The sequence below is a fragment of the Perca fluviatilis genome, chromosome 21, assembly GCF_010015445.1.
Source record: "Perca fluviatilis chromosome 21, GENO_Pfluv_1.0, whole genome shotgun sequence".
In the NCBI taxonomy this organism is placed as follows: Eukaryota; Metazoa; Chordata; class Actinopteri; order Perciformes; family Percidae; genus Perca; species Perca fluviatilis.
This window is the reverse complement of record NC_053132.1, coordinates 9,912,129-9,930,549: the sequence shown is the minus strand read 5'-3', so window position 1 is coordinate 9,930,549 and position 18,421 is coordinate 9,912,129. Positions and strand designations below refer to the sequence as shown.

At 40.9% G+C, this 18,421-nt stretch overlaps 3 protein-coding genes across 3 annotated transcripts; 1 reads left to right on the top strand and 2 right to left on the bottom strand.

The window, feature by feature from the left end:
* Window positions 1-4,224: 4,224 nt before the first annotated feature.
* Window positions 4,225-7,129, bottom strand: nat9 (N-acetyltransferase 9 (GCN5-related, putative)). Its single transcript, XM_039788381.1, has 6 exons — window positions 6,914-7,129; window positions 6,399-6,508; window positions 5,621-5,761; window positions 5,393-5,452; window positions 4,708-4,802; window positions 4,225-4,616 (listed from the first exon to the last, which is right to left on the bottom strand). The coding sequence occupies exons 1-6, from the start codon at window positions 6,988-6,990 to the stop codon at window positions 4,467-4,469; spliced, it is 633 nt and encodes a 210-aa protein (XP_039644315.1). The 5' UTR covers window positions 6,991-7,129; the 3' UTR covers window positions 4,225-4,466.
* Window positions 7,130-7,482: 353 nt separating this feature from the next.
* syt15 (synaptotagmin XV) lies at window positions 7,483-12,429 on the bottom strand. Its single transcript, XM_039788377.1, has 8 exons — window positions 12,267-12,429; window positions 11,964-12,150; window positions 11,072-11,208; window positions 10,628-10,920; window positions 10,379-10,546; window positions 9,341-9,449; window positions 9,015-9,197; window positions 7,483-8,901 (listed from the first exon to the last, which is right to left on the bottom strand). Exons 1-8 carry the CDS (start codon window positions 12,274-12,276, stop codon window positions 8,762-8,764), a joined length of 1,227 nt encoding a protein of 408 aa, XP_039644311.1. The 5' UTR covers window positions 12,277-12,429; the 3' UTR covers window positions 7,483-8,761.
* A 638-nt stretch (window positions 12,430-13,067) lies between these two features.
* On the top strand, window positions 13,068-17,108 carry LOC120551164. Its single transcript, XM_039788376.1, has 2 exons — window positions 13,068-13,401; window positions 14,511-17,108. The coding sequence occupies exon 2, from the start codon at window positions 14,526-14,528 to the stop codon at window positions 16,602-16,604; it is 2,079 nt and encodes a 692-aa protein (XP_039644310.1). The 5' UTR covers window positions 13,068-13,401; window positions 14,511-14,525; the 3' UTR covers window positions 16,605-17,108.
* Window positions 17,109-18,421: the final 1,313 nt, after the last annotated feature.

The window sequence follows — 18,421 nt, the reverse complement described above, 5'->3', positions numbered from 1 at the left end:
AATTGTGAAAGCAAGAAGAAACCCTGACATATTTTTTATCTAATGCACCAGGTTCATGTTTACATTAAGAATTGACTACCGAAAAGGGGTCAATTTACCACATCCATGGTGACAAGGCATATTTAAAAAAAGATAGATTTCAAGATTTTATTAATTAATATCACATCACTCAAGCAAAGATACATTTTATTTGGAGAATTTAATATTTTAACCCAGCCCTAGTGCTTACAGATGAAGTTGAGCAGTGAAATAATAATCATTATAATAATGTAAAACTTATGCGGTGTCTTAAGTTCCACCCAGTAGGACTGGTTCCAATCTCCTCTTGTCTAACTTTGTGTCAATCGCTGGTCATGCACACACATTCATTCTCCCTTGTGGGGGGAGGGGCTTAGGAGACCGTTTGGGCTTTAGCAGAAAGGGCGGGAGGGACTGAGAAGTTGTTGATGTTCAAATTCTTTGGCTAAGTCCTACCTACAATACCTTTATGACAGCAAAATATTGACTTATAGTTAATGAAAATGTCACCACAAAGAACCATTAGTAGCTACTCTGGAGCTTTTGATCATCAGTTGTCACAGAACTGTAGATGTTCAAATTTCATTGTGTATCTGCATTCTAAAGGATGTCTTGATGATGATCATATCTATTTCATGGACCTCGTGGTTTCATCAACTGCAATTTCCAAGAAATTTAAACGCCAATTATGTTTGGAAGATGAAATGGTTACATTTTGGAGGTGGCAAAAAGTATTATTTTCGGCTCTTTTGAAACAATGCTGACACAAACTGACACAGATACATTTGTCATATTAATTTAAAAAAAGGAATAAGTAAAGCACTGTATAAAATATGTTTGCATGATGGATAATATCCATTTAACTTCATATTAACTTCCACAGTCAATACCTTAAACATTCAGGGGGTTTTATGGTTGTTTGTTTTGTTTTCTATTTGTATTTAAATATTCTTGTATTTTAATTTGTCGTGTTGTATCACATTTAATTGTGAAGCACTTTGTGATTTTTATCTGTGAAAGGTGCTATACAAATAAATTGTACTTACTTACTTAATGTGAATGAGCTCATATGAGGAATATAGAGATAGCAGTCTGACAGCAAGTAACCACTGTCGCCATTAGCCTGATGAAACTCCTTTAATGTGTCTATGTCCACTCAGTAGAGGGAAGTCTAACTGTTAAAGAAATTGAACCTTTAAAACTACATGCCTCAAATAAATATCTCTTTTGATGTCAAAACATTGAAATTACATGACTGGAATAGGAGGAAATAGCACACTGAGGTTTGAGAGGATACAAATCAGAATTATATGCTTCCACTTTACATTTGGGGTCACAAAGGCGTTCAATAAAGCTCCTGCAGTTGCCATTCGATCTTAACCAGCCTTCGGTTCAAAAGACAATTCTAAGAAATGCAGCAGACTAATGGGGCAATTAGGAGGAACATGAGACAAACTTGTAATGTACAAGAGATGTGTTTCACAACCAATTAGGCATCAGTGGTTACTGGTTGTGCACCAGGAAATGCTACTCTTTCCTACATGATTTATTCTGCACTCAAATTTGAAAGAAAACATTTTTAACCCCCTAAAAAGCACCCTGTTTTTGGTGCACAAAAATACTCTCTTTAAGTTAAATGGGATGTTCCTGAACCATTTTGATCTAAGTCATGATCCTGGTCTCTTCTGAAAATCAACTGTTTGAATTTTACAAACACAAAGTCAGAAGTTAGATTTGACCAAATGTAAAGAGGCCCAAACTTGCCTTTTGCCTCTATTTTGTTTAAATTTTACAGTTCTGTTTTATGTATGTAATGCTGCTACAAAACATTAATGATGGCGAACTGAAGCTTTCTGAACCAGTGAAGCTTTCAATCCAATTGTATCGAAAAAAGGTTCAATACTCGAAGCTTCAGAACTCTATGAGGACATCTGGTGGTGGAAGTTAAGGATAGCATTGCGTCACAAACTGTTTCACAGATATTAGCCATGGATGTCTTTGAGTTGAAGATGAATGTTTTTCCACTGTTCCAGGGCAGAATTCTTTCCACTGTTCCACTGTTTCTTTTCTTACCTACAATAAACTCTCTACTCGCTATAAACTTTCTATGAACTCTCTACTGGCTATAATAATCTCTCTATATTCACTAACTCTCCTACTGCAACAACCCACAAATATGCGCCCTGTGTCGCACTATTTTTAAAGCTTTGAATTCAACTTCGAAGCAGTCACGCGGGTGTGTGTGAAATGAAGCTTCGGGCGTAATTGGTCACGTGATTATCTCAAAACGAATCAAGCTCCGATACAAAGCTTCATTCCAAATTGGATCATTTCTTCGATACATGCCTCGAAGCAGATGGTTCACGGATAACATCACTACAAAACTTGCACCTGTGGGCCCTGTGAAATTAGGATCTTAAAATGGTTTACCCAAAATGGATCATGAGGTTTTGGGTTTTCAATTGATGAGGATTCACTTAGATGCTGCCAACCCGAATAGAATTAACCACTTCCACTAGAAAAAAAACATTAAAAACCACATGATGTTTTTATCCTTAATTTCTCTTTTTCAGCAACAAATGCTTCAGGGAAAAGCAGTTAGTCTGGATATTAAAAGGAACCGTAGGCCATTAAAATGGTTGTTGTTTGTGGGCTTTTAGCGGAAGTGGAAGATAATTTTGTCTTACTTCTCAATTTGCAGGAAATATTGTTGACTAGTTCGGGGAAAAGCACAAAAGCAGCTTTTCACTTTCTTTCAGAGAGTTAGATGAGCAGATCGATACCACTCTCATGTCTGTACCCCAAATATGATGCCTCAGCCAGCAGCTGGTTAGCTTAGCTTAGGATAAAGACTGGAAACAGGGGCAAACAGCTAGTCGGGCTCTGTTAGAAGGTAACAAAATCCACCTACCAGCACAACTAAAGCTCAATAATTAACACACGCTATATCTTGTTTGTTTAATCTGTACAGTTGAAAGACGCATTCAGAAGAAGTTGCGACACAGAAACTGAAAAATACTCCACAGGTAGAAGTTTTACAGGGAGATTTTTTACTCTTTAAGTTAAGAAGTGTTAGCAATAAGTGTACTGATGAATTCCATGTCTCCAAAGAAAAAGGAGGGATGAAAGGAAGAAAAGGCTGTTTTCAGGGTTCCTGAACACTTTCAATAATGGAGATACAAGATTTAAAATATGAGACAGACATTCATCTCTTGTTGAAGGTAAAATCTGAATCTGTAATATACACTATATGGCCAACAGTAGACAGGGGTTGTTTTTATAGTTTGGGTTAGGCCCTTTAGTTTAATTAAGGGGAATCTAAATGCTACACTATACAATAATATTTCAGCTAATAGTGTGCTTTCAACTTTAGAGGAACAGCCTTTCCTGTTTCAACATGATAATGCCCATATACACATAGTCAGGCACATGAAAATAAAAAAAATAAATAAAAAAAAACGACCCCTGACTAATTCCCATCCAACACCTTTGGGATGAACAGGCTCTATCACCCAACATATCAATGCCCAACCTCAAGAGCAACCTTAATGCTCTTGTGGCTGAATGAGAAATCTTGTGGGAAGCTTTCCCAGAAGAGTGGAGGCTGTTATAGCAGCAGATTGACAGCAACTTTTGGCCATACAGTGTAACTCCAGCTGTCAGATAAACATATTAAACGTGAAAAGTAAAATATTTCCTTCTGAAATGTAGTGGTGGAAAAGTAGAAATACTGACACAAAGAACCAGTACCTCAAAACTTTACTTGAATAAATGTACAGTACAGGCCAAAAGTTTGGACACACCTCATTCAATGCGTTTCCTTTTTTTATTTTCATGACTATTTACATTGTAGATTCTCACTGAAGGCATCAAAACTATGAATGAACACATATGGAATTATGTACTTAACAAAAAAGTGTGAAATAACTGAAAACATGTCTTATATTTTAGATTCCTCAAGTAGCCACCCTTTGCTTTTTTATTAATAAGGGAAAAAATTCCACTAATTAACCCTGACAAAGCACACCTGTGAAGTGAAAACCATTTCAGGTGACTACCTCATGAACCTCATTGAGAGAACACCAAGGGTTTACAGAGTTATCAAAAAAAGCAAAGGGTGGCTACTTGAGGAATCTAAAATATAAGACATGTTTTCAGTTATTTCACACTTTTTTGTTAGGTACATAATTCCATATGTGTTCATTCATAGTTTTGATGCCTTCAGTGAGAATCTACAATGTAAATAGTCATGAAAATAAAGAAACACATTGAATGAGAAGGTGTGTCCAAACTTTTGGCCTGTACTGTACTTCCCACCTCTCCAGATGTGGGTAAATGTCTAAAAAGTTAAAAGCACACGCTAGATTTCAGCTCAGCTTCCCCTCAGCTGTGTGCAGAATGATCTCTCTGCTGGAAGTCTTTCGGACGTGCGAGTGCAGCTCAGCCCTTCACTGTGACACCAGGTCCTGTCTGTTGCTGCAGGTCTGTCTGTAGTCTCTCTCCTTCATGTCGGCGGTGTCATCCAGCAGCCTCGCCCGCACGGGCTCGTCCACCATCATCTCGAGGGTCACCTCTTTGAACACCTTACATACAGACACCTGCAACCGACGCGAGGCCCACGGTTAGATTCACTTACAAAACGTTCACATTCTGGGGCCTTTTCACACGGTGAGATCGTGACCTTATTACCTCCTGGAAGTGGAGTTTCTTGAACATGGCGACGCTGACCTGGTTGTCCAGCCCAATTTTCACTTCAAACTTTTTGACCCCGAGTTTGGTGACTCCTGGTGGAAGACAAGATTACCACCATTTACATACTATTATTCACAAACGGTAACCAGTTTACTCCCCTGTGCTGGCTGTAGTCTGAAGTGAAACATAATGATAAATTATAGGACATTGCAGCAGCTCTCTGCCATACGTGATTTAAAACCCAGAAGAAAAAAGAAATATTTTCCCACCTGAAATTAAGTCAAAGCCACTGTGTGTATAATTTGTATTTGACAATATAATATTTCAAATGATTATGAAAAATGTATTTGCTGTCATTGCTCTCGGCCCTGCAGTCTCATTATTTTATACAAACACCGTTACTGTTTGAGAAGATGTTGTTTTGCCCTAACCAAGTCAGTAGCAAGTGACCAAATAGAAAATTGGGCAGCAATTCAAAAGGTCTGGAACCTGACAAGGGGTCGCCCATATAGAGCTATACTCCTCAATGCAGCGGCCGCGGGTTCGACTCCGACCTGCGGCCTTTTGCTGCATGTTGTTCCCCCCCTCTCAAGTCTAAGATGTCCTATAGAAATAAAGGCCTAAAATAATCTTTAAAAATAAATAAATAAATAAATAAAGACAGAACTTATGAGCTGCTCACCGTAGCTCATCATCATGCGTGTCACCTCTTTCCCGATGCCCTTGCCTCTGTGACTGGGCTCTGTAAAAACAACAAACTTCATAAGTATCAGGGAATGAAAAAATACAACTACTGTAGTGTCATAATAGAAAGATAAATGCAGGAAATGAGTAGCATGTAAAAAACAAAACACAGGTAGATTGTATATGTTTGATAAGCCTTTTCTTTTGGATAACACATGGGCGTCACCTGCTATCATGACCTCCAACTCAGCCAGGGATGGGTCTGTGGGGTCAGTCAGGAAGATGTTGACATCTCCCACCATACATTGCTCCTCTTCTACACTGGTGTCCGCCCACCGCTGCTTGTCCAAGATGATGAACGTGCACTCTGGAAAGACAAAATTTAAAGAAAAATAATAATGAAACAGCTTTTCCATAAATGTAAAAGGTTGAAATATGTTATAAAGATGATTAGGGGTGTGAATCTTCACTGGTGTCACAAGTCGATTACGATGATCCTGTCAAGGATTAGAAATTGATATCCCAATGCATCACGATGCGTCACCTCCACATTATTATATATTGCTACACATGGTTTTCATCAACAAATTCAAGCGGTCATATATATATATATATATGAACTCCCCTTTTTATTGTATCTGCCCTTTAAAACCACTTCCTGAATGTTGTGGAGTCTGAACACAGCAGACATCAGACCAAAAGGCAAAAAAAAAAAAAAAGGCAGCGAGTGGAAAATCAAGAAGTAACATCATTAGGCAATAATCGATTATGGTCTGTCACTGCATCTCTGGAGAATCATCCAGGTCTGCATCGCGATGCATCAATGTAATGATTAATTTCAACACCCCTATTGAGGATATACAGTATGTTTTTTGGAATAACTCCTTTAAACCTTGAGAGGTGATACAGGATTTCTGTTGACATATCTTGGCTGATCTGCAGCTATTAAGACAACTCTTTAGAGCATTTATAAGAACTGAAAGTGTTATTTGAGTGCACATTACTGTCATCATCTTCCCTCCAGCTCTTCTGCATGTCGTACTCCTGTTCCAGGGTCAGTGGCTCTGAAGCAGTCAGCTGCTGCAGGTCAGGAGACTTCATCCACTCATGATACCTGATATAAAAGACACGGAAAGGACTGAAGGTGGTGTCTAAATCACAGAAAAATATTTCTCTGATGATTATTACACCACAACAAATCGTCATGTTCTGATGATCTTGTGAAAACCTTTTTTTTTTTTTTTAACGGGGCGATTTCTTAGTAGGCCTACAAGGTCTGTAATAAGCCATTTAATATTTTTTCCAAATATAAATTAAAATTCATTTAACACTATATTTAGTAACCAGATCAGCCAAATGTAAACATGAAGACATAATAAAAACTCACTCTGCTAACAAGAAGACACGAGCAGATGGACAAATGAAAGGAATAAGCGTAAAGGAGAAATGAAGAGACAAACTGAATGAATCGATATTAACAGACAGAGATGCTCTCGTGCCTAACGGCCGTTGGTGTTACCTGGGCACGTGCTCTGCATTGTAAGGAACCAACACGGCGTTGTGTCCCTCCAGTAAAGTGTTCTCATTTATCTTCATGGTGTTAAAACCAGACACAAACCACCGATATGGCTAATAATAATAATAATGTTAAATCAGCTTCACGTCCATTTCGAGTTCAACTCCACTTCCGCTTTGTCTCTCGGTGGTTCAAACTGCGGCTGCGCTCAGTGATGTACAGGCGGTGGGCGCCACCTGCTGGACAACATCAGAGAGCACTGAAGAGCCTGTGAGGTCAGGTCAGATATTATACCGTGATTAATTGAAAATCAGAGATGTGGAAGTATTTAGATCTTTTACTCAAATAAATACAAAATAGTTATAGCACAGTATAAGAAAATACACCATTACAAGTGAAAGTCGTTGTTTTCTTTGTCTTAATGTTATATAAATTTGTTATATGCAGGGTTCAAAATTAACTTTTTCATCCTCCAGCCAAATGGCTAGTGAATGTTCAAATTTCACCAGCCACTCAATAGATTATCATTGTTTTTTTTGGCTGGTGAGTGAATCAAATCTACCAGCCAGTTGCATATTTTACCAGCATTTGGTAAGATGGTGCTAATTTTGAACCCTGGTTATATGAATGTGTTCTTTGTCTCTGTATTGTTTGTTTGTTTAATATTCATGTTTAAATATGTTTTTATGTATACAAAATCAACCAAAGCAAATTCTTAATAAATGCTACTTAGCTGGCAACAAATCTTTTTCTGATTATGATACTGATACATTCAAAATCTTAGTCAAGTTAAAATATTAGTATGAAAATGTATTTAAAGTACGAAAAGTAAAAGTAATCATTATGCACAATGGCCCTTTCAGAATAATATATATTATATTATTGGATTATGATTATTGCTAGATTAATACCACTTTAATGTGGCAGCTGAGCTGGTAAAGCTGGGGATAATATTTCCCTCTGAAATGTTGTGGAGTAGTATAAAGTGGCAGAAAATGGAAATACTAAAGTAAAATACAAGTACCTCAAAATTGTAATTAAGTACAGTACTTGAGTAAATGTACTTAGTTACATTCCACCATTAATCATAGACACATATACATGAAAAAAAGTATAAATAAAGAATATATGTTATATAAAATATGCTTCTCCCAGCTCCAAAAGCTGTAACTATGTAGTGTCCATCAAATTTAACCTTGCTTTTACTGTCTGCATTTGTTTTCTTATAACCAATTGTATTAATTTTTTTCCCCATGGCCATTCCAAGTTTCCTGCCCAATCTACTATATTATTTATTGCTGTTTAAACATATAAATATACCTTTGATTTAGTTTTAACAACTATGAATCCAAAGGATGTAGGATGTGTTATAGGTATCCATCGACACTAGATAATCTCACTCTGTCACCTTATTTTATGCTATTAGGGAATAAGAAAGAAGTTCTGAGCTATAAAAAGTTCACATATGATTCAGGTGAGGGTGATTATTAGTCAAGGATCTAGTTCTAAGCTATGGCCTAAAGGTGCTTCCGAGGACTGTGTATCTGATATTTCTGCCCCTTCAAAACAAGGTTCTGGTTTCCTGTGTGTTACAAGGATTCTGAATTTGGATAAATCATTGAAGTTATTGTTATTGTTGTTCCTGTTTGTATAATCCACAAATTCCTGATTCAGTTCCTTTATTGCAAATGTTGATTTTATTATGTCAAACACTGTGTATATATTCATTGTGTGTGTGTGTGTGTGTGTGTGTGTGTGTGTGTGTGTGTGTGTGTGTGTGTGTGTGTGTGTGTGTGTGTGTGTGTGTGTGTGTGTGTGTGTGTGTGTGTGTGTGTGTGTGTGATTTGTGTGTTAAGTGGCCCGGCCCAGTCCGTGCCACAGTTCGACCGGCTCTTGTGGCGTGTTAACCATGTCCATCCAGTGCTGCAGCTGCGGGCCCCTAGCATACATGAAGGGACCCAACACCAGCACTCCTAGCAGGGCCGGAGGCTCTGGGAGAACAATAAAGACAGAGCTGAGCCAAGGTGAGTACACAGCTGATCTAATACTGAAGTTCATGTTAGCAGGACATAAGATAACATGCACATTAAGTTGACCTTTTCACCTGAGCGGACGTCGTTTGGCTGCTGCAGCTCAAATCTCAGACAGGCCTCGTCCAGGTGCTGCGAGCGCAGTTTAAACGTCATCCTGTGGTCGAAATAGGGGTCGTTTTCACATTTCGCCACAAAGCTGCGTTTAATCTTCACCACCTGAGTGTGTATCTGTAAGCTCACCTGTACGCACACACCTGGGAAACACACATATGCTGTATTACTAATGCTTCAGACGTAGGTAGACTTGCCTCGTATTTTCATTCCTGTGAAGACGTCAGAAGAACAATGCTTACATGGACACACATCCACAAATCCACTGTTTACCTGAAAGACTTACCTGCGTCTGTGAGCAGCTGTAGGCCGCGAGCCCTCAGAACAACCACAGAGAGGCGCTGCAGACACGGACTGTACATGAGCGATATCTGCACATCACCCAGCTCTGAACACTGAAAGAGATTACAATGATTATGAGCTTTCATGGCCAATTTTGTGCACATGCAGACGTCCCACGGTGTTACTGTTTGCACCTGTCAATGGTGAAAGAAGTATTTAGATCCTTTACTTCTGTTAATGTAACAATACTGCACTGTAAAAATAATCCACTTCAAGTCCTGCATTCAAAACCTTGTTAAAGGTCCCATGTCATGACCATTTCACTTCATGAGGTTTTTTAACATTAATGTGAGCTGCTTTGCCCGCCCAAAGAATTTGGCCCGCCCATGAGAGAGAGACATCATGGCTTGAAAACAAGCGAAGCATGGCAGTTAGTCAAGGTCACACCCCCACCCTCCACCTTGCCCCCTCATCTCTTCTCCTCAATAGTATTTAAAGCTACAGACACAGAAATGACACATACTAAGGAAAGCTCATTGTGGGACTGTCTCTAGTGGCTGTAATTCTGCACCAAGGCTGAATTTCGGGAAAGAGACTTCAGATACAGTATTAGGGGACCACTAAGGCCTATATAAAAGTATCCAAAAAGCAGCATGTCATAAGACCTTTAAACCAAAACTATCATAAACATAATGTATTTAAAGTAAGAGTAAAAGTACTCATTGTGCAGTAAAATGTTCACTGTCAGTGTTTTACTAATGTATCCAATGATTCTGGATTAATATTCCTGATGCATTAATGTATATGTTGCATTTTACTGCTCTAGATGTTTAAGGTTGTGCTCATTTTAACTCCTTTATTTACTGTTGGGTAGTTTAATCTACAGCAATGCATCATACTGTAATCTGAAAAGTAAATAAAGCTGTCAGAGTAAAAGTATGTTGCATAAAATGGAATACTCAGGTAAAGTACAAGTACCTCAAATGTGTACTCAAGTACAGTACTTGAGGAAATGCTCTTAGTTACATTCCACCACTAGTACCTGTGTGTCGTCCTCTGTCTCCAGGTCCCTCCAGAGCACCCTGCCGGCCTGACCAAGCTCCCCCTCCAGAGGAAACAGTACCCTGCCCACCGCGTGGCGTTTGCCGTCTTGCTCCACACTCAGCACACACACGCTCAGGGTGCTCTGAGGCACACACACACCTGACACCTGCGGAAGGAAACAGGAAGTATGTGAGATACAAATTGTTCTTTTGTCTCTAAGGTTGCATCATTTTTTTAGTGTCCTCGCCTGGAAAACTAAGCAGTCGCAGAACTCGGGGTCGGGCCCCGTGCCCCGGGCCTTGGCCTGGCGGGGCCGCCGGTCGTCAGGGAGAAGCCGGAGCTCAACCAGCATGATGTTGCCATGACAACGGGGAGGGAGGTTGCCGAGGCGGAGCAAGGAGACCATGAGCTGCTCGCAGCTGTGTCGGTACTCCACAGAGAAGCAGAGACGGGTGGCCATGCCTGGAGGAGGTGCCACCACCTCGTTCAGAGGAGGAACCGAGTAGAGACCGGCCAGCACCGTCCCCACTGGGTACCATCCTGATGGAGACAGTAACAACAATATAGAAAGTAGATCACATTAGTTAGCACATGTATTTTTCTTGAATTAAGGTTGTAAATTACTTTAATTTTACTCAAAGGGACTATAACCATCTACACATGCTGTCAAATAAAGGCAGTAACGACCTACTCCTTACTGTGAGTGACCCACGATGGGCCAGTATGTCCCTTCGGGCCTCCATCTTCATCTCCTCCTCCTCATTTTTTAAGTCACCATGGTTTTGTGCCGTGAAGCGAGGAGGCAAGGTAAAAGGGATCTCACAGGGCCTTCCACACAGACAGAGACAAATGTTATTAATTGTGGCTACAGGCTATTTGCAGCTTTTTTGAATATCAACTTAATTGTGATAGCTCTCTTAAAATCAAGACTACAAGTCCTAAACCTTGATGCTTCCAAGTACGGTAATGGATGATGTTCTTCAGGAAAGAGACTTTTTCTTGGAAATAGCAACATATTTCAGAGGATTTTCCCATACTTTTGTCATTGCTTCAGTCCATTTTGTTTAAAATCAACTGCTGGATTCGTTTGCCTTTAAGAAATCCAGCAAGATGTATCACATAATCTGACCTGATGAAACTCAGCTCTCTCTTCTTTCTTCTTCCCCTTTTTTCTCCTCAATCTTCATGTAAAGTCTGAAATGTGATATAAAAGTTTGCTTTGCCTCTGTCAGCCAGAACTGATTTAAAACCATTAGTATTGTTTATGTATTTTTGAAACAGTAATGTGTTGGGTGGTTTAGGGGTTTAAGTTGTTGACCATGTATTTGCGAAATCTCCAGTTTGCGTCTAGCTGGGGACCTTTTTTGGCATTTCAAACCTCCTTTCATCTCATTCTTGTTGGCTCTCTACTGTACACTATCTAATAAAAAAGGCACAAAAAAAGAGTTCAGTGGGATCAACGGGATCAAATATAACTTTTGTACTGTTCCACAAAACTTTATAAATATACCTTTGAAAGAATGAATGAATAAACAGTAAGAGAAAAGCACTATGTAGGACTGTGTGCATGTTTTTTTACTAACGTGGCGCAGGAGCCCTGAGACACCGGGAGCACTTGGGCAGAGCATGCTGGTACTGAAGGCACTGTGGAGAGCAGCTCCTCGTATTGACTCCGACCCTTCTTCTTCCTCCTCCACAGATAGTAAACCGTCAGACACAGCAGCAGCAGGAGAGCCACGGACAGACCGACAGCCAACAGTAACATCTGGTCTAATAAAACAAGCACATTTACAAGGTTAATAAATCCAAAGGTAGTAATGTATGGGTCTAATTTAGTTTACAGCTTACCTGCCATGATTGCTTGTTAGTTCTGTAGCTGAAGCTACCTTTTAGCATGAGTTGTTAATGTGAGAGTCTCTTGTTGTAGACCTGTTTAGCTGTGAAATGTGTACTGGATGTGACCCTGGAGAGCAGAGAAAGTATGCCACAGCTGGGTAATTCTCACCATGTCATGCTGTTATCTGGCAGCAACACTTGTAGCGCTTTAAAAGGAACATACCACTGATTTAGGAGCCCATTTACAAATGACATATACTTCACACTACAGCCAACCATTTGCAAACTATGCTGTTGTGTAATTTACTGTATAGTCAAGGAGCTAGAATTACCAAAACACTAATGTAGTAGTCGTGTAGATTTTTGTCTATTCATTTTATGTTTTGCCACACTGGCTCTAGGAACAGCAATGTCGGTCTGTTGGTGCACCACTTTGAAATATCCATACTGAAATATCTGAAAAACTATGTGAAGAATAGCCATGACATTTGGTACAGACATCCATGGTACCCAGAGGATGAATCCTACTGACTTTGGTGATCCTTTGACTTTTCCTCTAGCGCCTCCATGAGGTTAACATTTATGGTTTTTAGAGAACTGTCTCACACAAACTGTTGGATGGATTGCCATGGAACTTAAAGTAGCACCTATGTAACTAAATTATGTACTAATGTAATGTGGCTGCTGCGACAACTGATCTGATTTTAACTCAGAATCAAAATGTTCATTAGCCACTTATCCACACACAACACACCTCCACCCCCCACCACACCCACAACCCCCCCACACACACACACACACACACACAGACTGTTCAGAGATTGGACGGCAGCTAATGAGATGACCGCTAATCCTCAGAGCTAAAGGTAATGGCCCTCTCTCTTTTACACACACATATGTACAAAATCACACAACACATTTACAAATAGAAATCCTCATAGTCATGCTGATGTCAACTTCACATGAGGTTCAGGTGTGAGAGAAGAGTCAGGGATGAAGATCAAGCTGAAGACAAGTCACAACAGTGTGTGCTTGAGGCTTGAGAGCGGCTGGAAACACGGACGATTTTCCTAAGAAGGGAGAAAGAGAGAGAGGAATGAGGGGAGGAAGGAGAGACGCCATTTAGTGCTACCTGCTCTTTGCCAGGGAAGAGGGCAAAACAGGACACAAAGTGTGAACTTCACGGTAAGTTGTACTTTTGTCCTTTATCTGACATCGCACTGTATTTTTGTACACACAGACAGTGTGGGTGTTTGTTCATGCTGTTTGTTCTTTAACTACAGACACATTATAAGGTAGCAGTCATGTGGTCAAAACACTACTAGGTCACTTTGGGACAGAGGTTGATTTGGTTTTGCAGTTAGTTTTTATATATATATGGATTCATGTTTTTATGATAATAATTCAGGCAAAGCAGCATTGATTTTCAATAAGTGAAGGACTGAAGAACTGGTGTAATCTGATTTATGAAAGCATTAATACAAAGAAGATTAAAATTAGGCACAAAATGGTATTGGAAGAAAATTTCTTATAACCTGTCTAACCATCCAATCTTGCTGTCTCTGTCTTTCTTTATCTTTGGTCAATTGAAGGCCAAATGCTCTCTAAACTGTCTCGATCAATCTACATTTTGTCTAAATAATCTGGATTGTGTAATCTCATTAGGCTAATCTGGTGTGTGTGTGTGTGTGTGTGTGTGTGTGTGTGTGTGTGTGTGTGTGTGTGTGTGTGTGTGTGTGTGTGTGTGTGTGCGCGTGTACTGGCTTAAAGTGTGTTGTAGAGTCAGAAAGAAAGAAAAGATTAAAGGAATAGTTCCAACATTTAGGGATATATGCTTATTTGCTTTCTTGCAGAGAGTTAGATAAGAAGATTGATACCACTCTCATGTCTGTTCATTAAATTCAAGTAAAAAAAATAGTTTGAGCAGGCAGCCGGTTATCTTAGTTTAGTTTAACATAAAGACTGGAAACAAGGGGGAACAGCTAACCCGGCTCATTCCAAAGGTAAGAAAATTCACTTCATAGCACTAAAGCTCACTAACTAATATGTTTATTTTCTTTGTTTAATCCGTTTAAAAGCTAAGCTAAACTAACCACTTGCAATTTCAAATTAAACACAGCAATTTCAGAGTGGTATCGATCCTCTCATCTAACTCTCTGCAAGAATAAGCATATTTGGTGAACTTGTGGAGCATTTAGCAGCTGGTTTCCCTCAAGTGGCAAAAAAAATCAGTTTGGTTTGAGGACAAAATGCAATTAACACTCAAAGGTGGGTATTTTTTTTTTTATTCGCAGGTTGTTGCTGTTGCCATGGCGAGGCCCGGGCGCCCTGCATCTGAGAGCTACCAGCCAGTCTGTTGTTCAGTCAGTCAGTCGGCCTCTTACTCCAGCGAAGCTAGAACTGTGGGGGCGGAGGATAGGGATGATCATGCGCCCATTTTCTCCCTATCTAAGAGCTCCATGGATGTGGTCATGGCGACAGGGCCGCCGCACAAGCGGGACCCGGCCTGGACCAGATTGGACCTGAGACGCAGCTCCAGCACCAACACACACGCTGAGCAGAACTCAGTGACGCTGCAGCAGCTGCACCCTCGCATGTGGCAGCACATCAACTCCACCACCAGCAACCAGTTGTCACTCGCAGGCCAACACGTAGACGTGCACAGCCCTCCTGCCCTCAGCGAGCGCTGGATCACCAACATGCATCGCTGGAGCGAGTGTAGTGGCAGCACACACAGCCGTAGCAGCACTCCAGATACAGTTGTATGGAAAGGTTGGACCTCACGCCCCTCGAGTCTAACCCAGGAAACCCTGTGCTCTCCCCTGTCCAAACCAACCTCTCCACCAACCACCCCCTCTCCCTGCATCCCCCCCCTGCAGACACCAACTTTACCACACGAAGATCTTTTAACTTCTTCTTCAACACTGAGCACATATCAGCAGGAAGAGTCACCTGCTTCCTCACCCACACCCACACCCACACCCTCTCCACTGCGATCACCTCTGCAGGCTCACACCTCCTCACTGTTGCCATCCAACTCCTCCGATCTCTTCCAACCCACCAGCACGGAGGATGATCGCTTCCTGGAAAAGAACTCGCTTTTTTTTACATTCCCATCCCCGCTCCCATCGTCTGTTAGCTTAGCAGAGGAAGGTGTGTCATCAGATCCTGGCTGCCTTGTCAATGACGTGAAAGAAGAGCTGCACAGTCCTGGAGGCCAACAATTATCAGAGGGTGGAGGAGTGAGAAGCCCAGTGCAAATGTTAAGCTACCTGGCGCCTAATTCTCCAGCAGATGGACAAAGTGGAGCCTCCGTTCGCCATCTTGAGTTGCCATGGCAGCCGGGGCAAAGCTGTCCGACAGGCAGGGGCTGGAGGTCACCCCTGGTTTCTTCCTTGAGCGACTCGCTTTTGGGCTGCAGGTGCCACTTGAAAACCAGAGAGGGCCACACAAAGGCTCAGTTGTTCAGGGAGGAAGGTACAATGACCTCACAGCTGAAGCAGGTAGACGCAGCGGTGCAGACGATCTCACCCATTGGCTCCCTGTGGGGCCTCAGGACGAACAACTCCAACATGGGCTCCAACATGGGCTCCCACTCGGTCTTGGGCTCGCCGCCTGGATCAAGGCTGAACCTGAAGTCCTCAGTGGGGTCCAACTCCAATCTGGTGTCCCCATCCTCCAGCATGTTCCCAGTGAGCAGCGGAGAGGAGGAAGTGGAGGAGGAGGAGGAGGAGGAGGAGAGGCGAGGAGACAACCCAACATTGGACATTAACTCATCCTCCTCGCATGATCTGGAGAGGAGGAGGTCGTGTCTGAAGAACCAGGGGGAGGAGAGGGACGCTATGGGGAGGAGGGGCAGCATGAAGCAGGTGCAGTGGGACGAGAACGGGATGACGTGGGATGTTCACGGAGCATCTGTGGACCCGGAGGTGCTGAGCACAGCCATTCAGAAACATCTGGAGCTCCAGAACAGCCCCCGGGCTCCGAGACGTACCTCCAACAAGAAGAAAGCACCAAAGCCTCCTCTTATATCGAACGTGGTAAAGGCCATGACCCTAGAAGTTCATCCGCCTGTGATGATAATAACCTCGACTTGTACGGTGGAGGGCGAGAGTGAGGGGCCACCAGAAGCAGACGGAGGGAGGAGGGAGGTGGAGGAGGAAGGAGAAGAAGGAGGCAAAAAGGAGGAAATGATAGAAGCTGCTCGTAAAGTAAGCAGAGCAGAGGGAGCTAATTCAAAAGAAGAGGATGAGGTGTACGGAGAGGAAGGCACCAGCCATCCTAAGTCACCCTTGCATGGGAGTGGACATGGGAGCCGCAAGAGGAGTGTGATCAGGTCACTGAGAAGGCCTGGGTGGTGTGGAGGCTCCAGAAAGGCAGACGACTGATCCTGGAGACCACATGGGCTATTGATTATCCATAGCTCAATTTGCACAAAGCACCACTAATAAACTCATTGACTTTAGGAGCATTTTCTCATTTTCATGTGGTTTTATCCTGCTGTTTCTTTTCGTCATTTAGTAAAATGTGGAGATGCAATGTTAGAAAATGTGTCCCTTCCACTGGATCGCTTAATTTCCTCTGAAGGGACATGCTCCATACAGGTTTCCCTAACTTGTTGGTTGTTAGGGCTATCTATCTTTTTATTTACAGTTAATATTCTCCTATATTCTTCTATTTCTGTCAAGACTATATACATATTTGATTGTTTATTTTTTACGTCATTTTAAACAGCAACAACACACCTACATTCTTGCAGTTTAATGATGGATAGATGCAGTTCTAGCGAGGTTTTCAGGAAAGTCAAGGGTTACCTATAAATCATTAAATCAACTACCAGGTAATGAATTTGTTCATGTAGATGTTCAATAAAACCAAATTTTGTCTTTGTATCTTTGTTGCTCCAAAAATAATTTTTTTGTATATAGATGGCAGTTGGAAAACTTTTATTATAATCAAGTACAGTTTTGATGTACGATAATACTTTGCATGTCTACTTCACATTTCAGATGGAAAAACATTTTAACCCACAACAATTTTAAACTTGTTACTTTGCTTGAGCATAAACACAAAAAATCCGTTTATAAAATATAATTAGCTAACATCAGTAAAATGCTGTTTACACATTATCTAACATATTTATAAAAATATAATATTCTGCATAATGAATCCTTTAACTTGTGACACTATGAGTATGACAAGCTTGCAATAATTCTGTACTTTTACTTAAGTGATAGCATACTTCTCCCATTACATCTACTGTATATGTACACTTTTATAACAATTTTCTTTTAGTCTTTGTCATAAATCTTTGAGTCTGAGATGATTTTTTTTTTTTAAGACAGGAAAAAAAAGCCCAGCTGAGATGTCTGATCCTTTACAGTTGACAAATGAGGGAAATGCTGCGGAAGCATGTGTCAGGTTTACAGACACAGATAATTACACAGGATGTGACTCAGCTCAATCATGTTGTTTGAGTATGAACACCAACTCAAAAACCCAATAAACTCTCCCTCCCTCTCTTTCCACACTCACTCAACTCATTCACCGTGAAAAAGGTACACAAAGTTGAGTTGTATGTAAACTTGGTGAACCACAGTGGTGAGGTTTGACCACTCAGGCGCTGCCATTCAGATGAGCAGGCACATTCTCTTTCATTCACCATAGAAAAAAGATCAACTCACTCGGGGCTTCCACTGCAGTTATTGTTGTCATATTTTCACAGAGGTGTGTAGAGCAGGCATTTATTTACTCTTATTTTCTGGTCTTAAATGGTAAATGCTCCCAAATTACATAAATATATGTGTTTTTATCCACTGACCTAGCATCTAGCCACGCAGATAGGTTTTGTTTCATTTGCCCAGTCTTTAAGGTCAAATCAGAGTAGCTAAATAAAAAACAAAATTTATTCTTCAACTTTATTGAAATCTATTTATTCTTAACTGTCTTTCTGTATTGTAATTCCCTGTAAATGTATAGCCAACATAATATCTGTCATAAGCTAATATCAGCCTAACCGATTTATCTCAAACTGCCACTTAATTTCTGGTCTTTCCTCTCTCATTTGACTCCTCTTACTCCCAGTTCAGATTGACAAGAATAAATATCAATACAAGCCATCTATCGGCAGGTAAACACACGGTAACACCATTTTTTCTACTGAGTCATGTTTACATGGATGAGCTATGGTGGAGATGTGGGATAT

Excerpts from the sequence above, each read along its gene's own strand:
- nat9 (XM_039788381.1), bottom strand. The coding sequence starts at position 6,990 with ATGAAGATAAATGAGAACACTTTACTGGAGGGACACAACGCCGTGTTG. Across the intron at positions 5,762-6,398 it reads CTGGAGGGAAGATGATGACA|AGTGCACGTTCATCATCTTG; the intron begins GTAATGTGCACT and ends TTGTCTTTCCAG. Across the intron at positions 4,617-4,707 it reads AGAAACTCCACTTCCAGGAG|GTGTCTGTATGTAAGGTGTT; the intron begins GTAATAAGGTCA and ends CGTCGGTTGCAG.
- syt15 (XM_039788377.1), bottom strand. Across the intron at positions 10,921-11,071 it reads TGGGTCACTCACAGTAAGGA|GATGGTACCCAGTGGGGACG; the intron begins GTAGGTCGTTAC and ends TGTCTCCATCAG. Across the intron at positions 9,198-9,340 it reads ACAGCTGCTCACAGACGCAG|GTGTGTGCGTACAGGTGAGC; the intron begins GTAAGTCTTTCA and ends TGTGTTTCCCAG.
- LOC120551164 (XM_039788376.1), top strand. The coding sequence starts at position 14,526 with ATGGCGAGGCCCGGGCGCCCTGCATCTGAGAGCTACCAGCCAGTCTGT.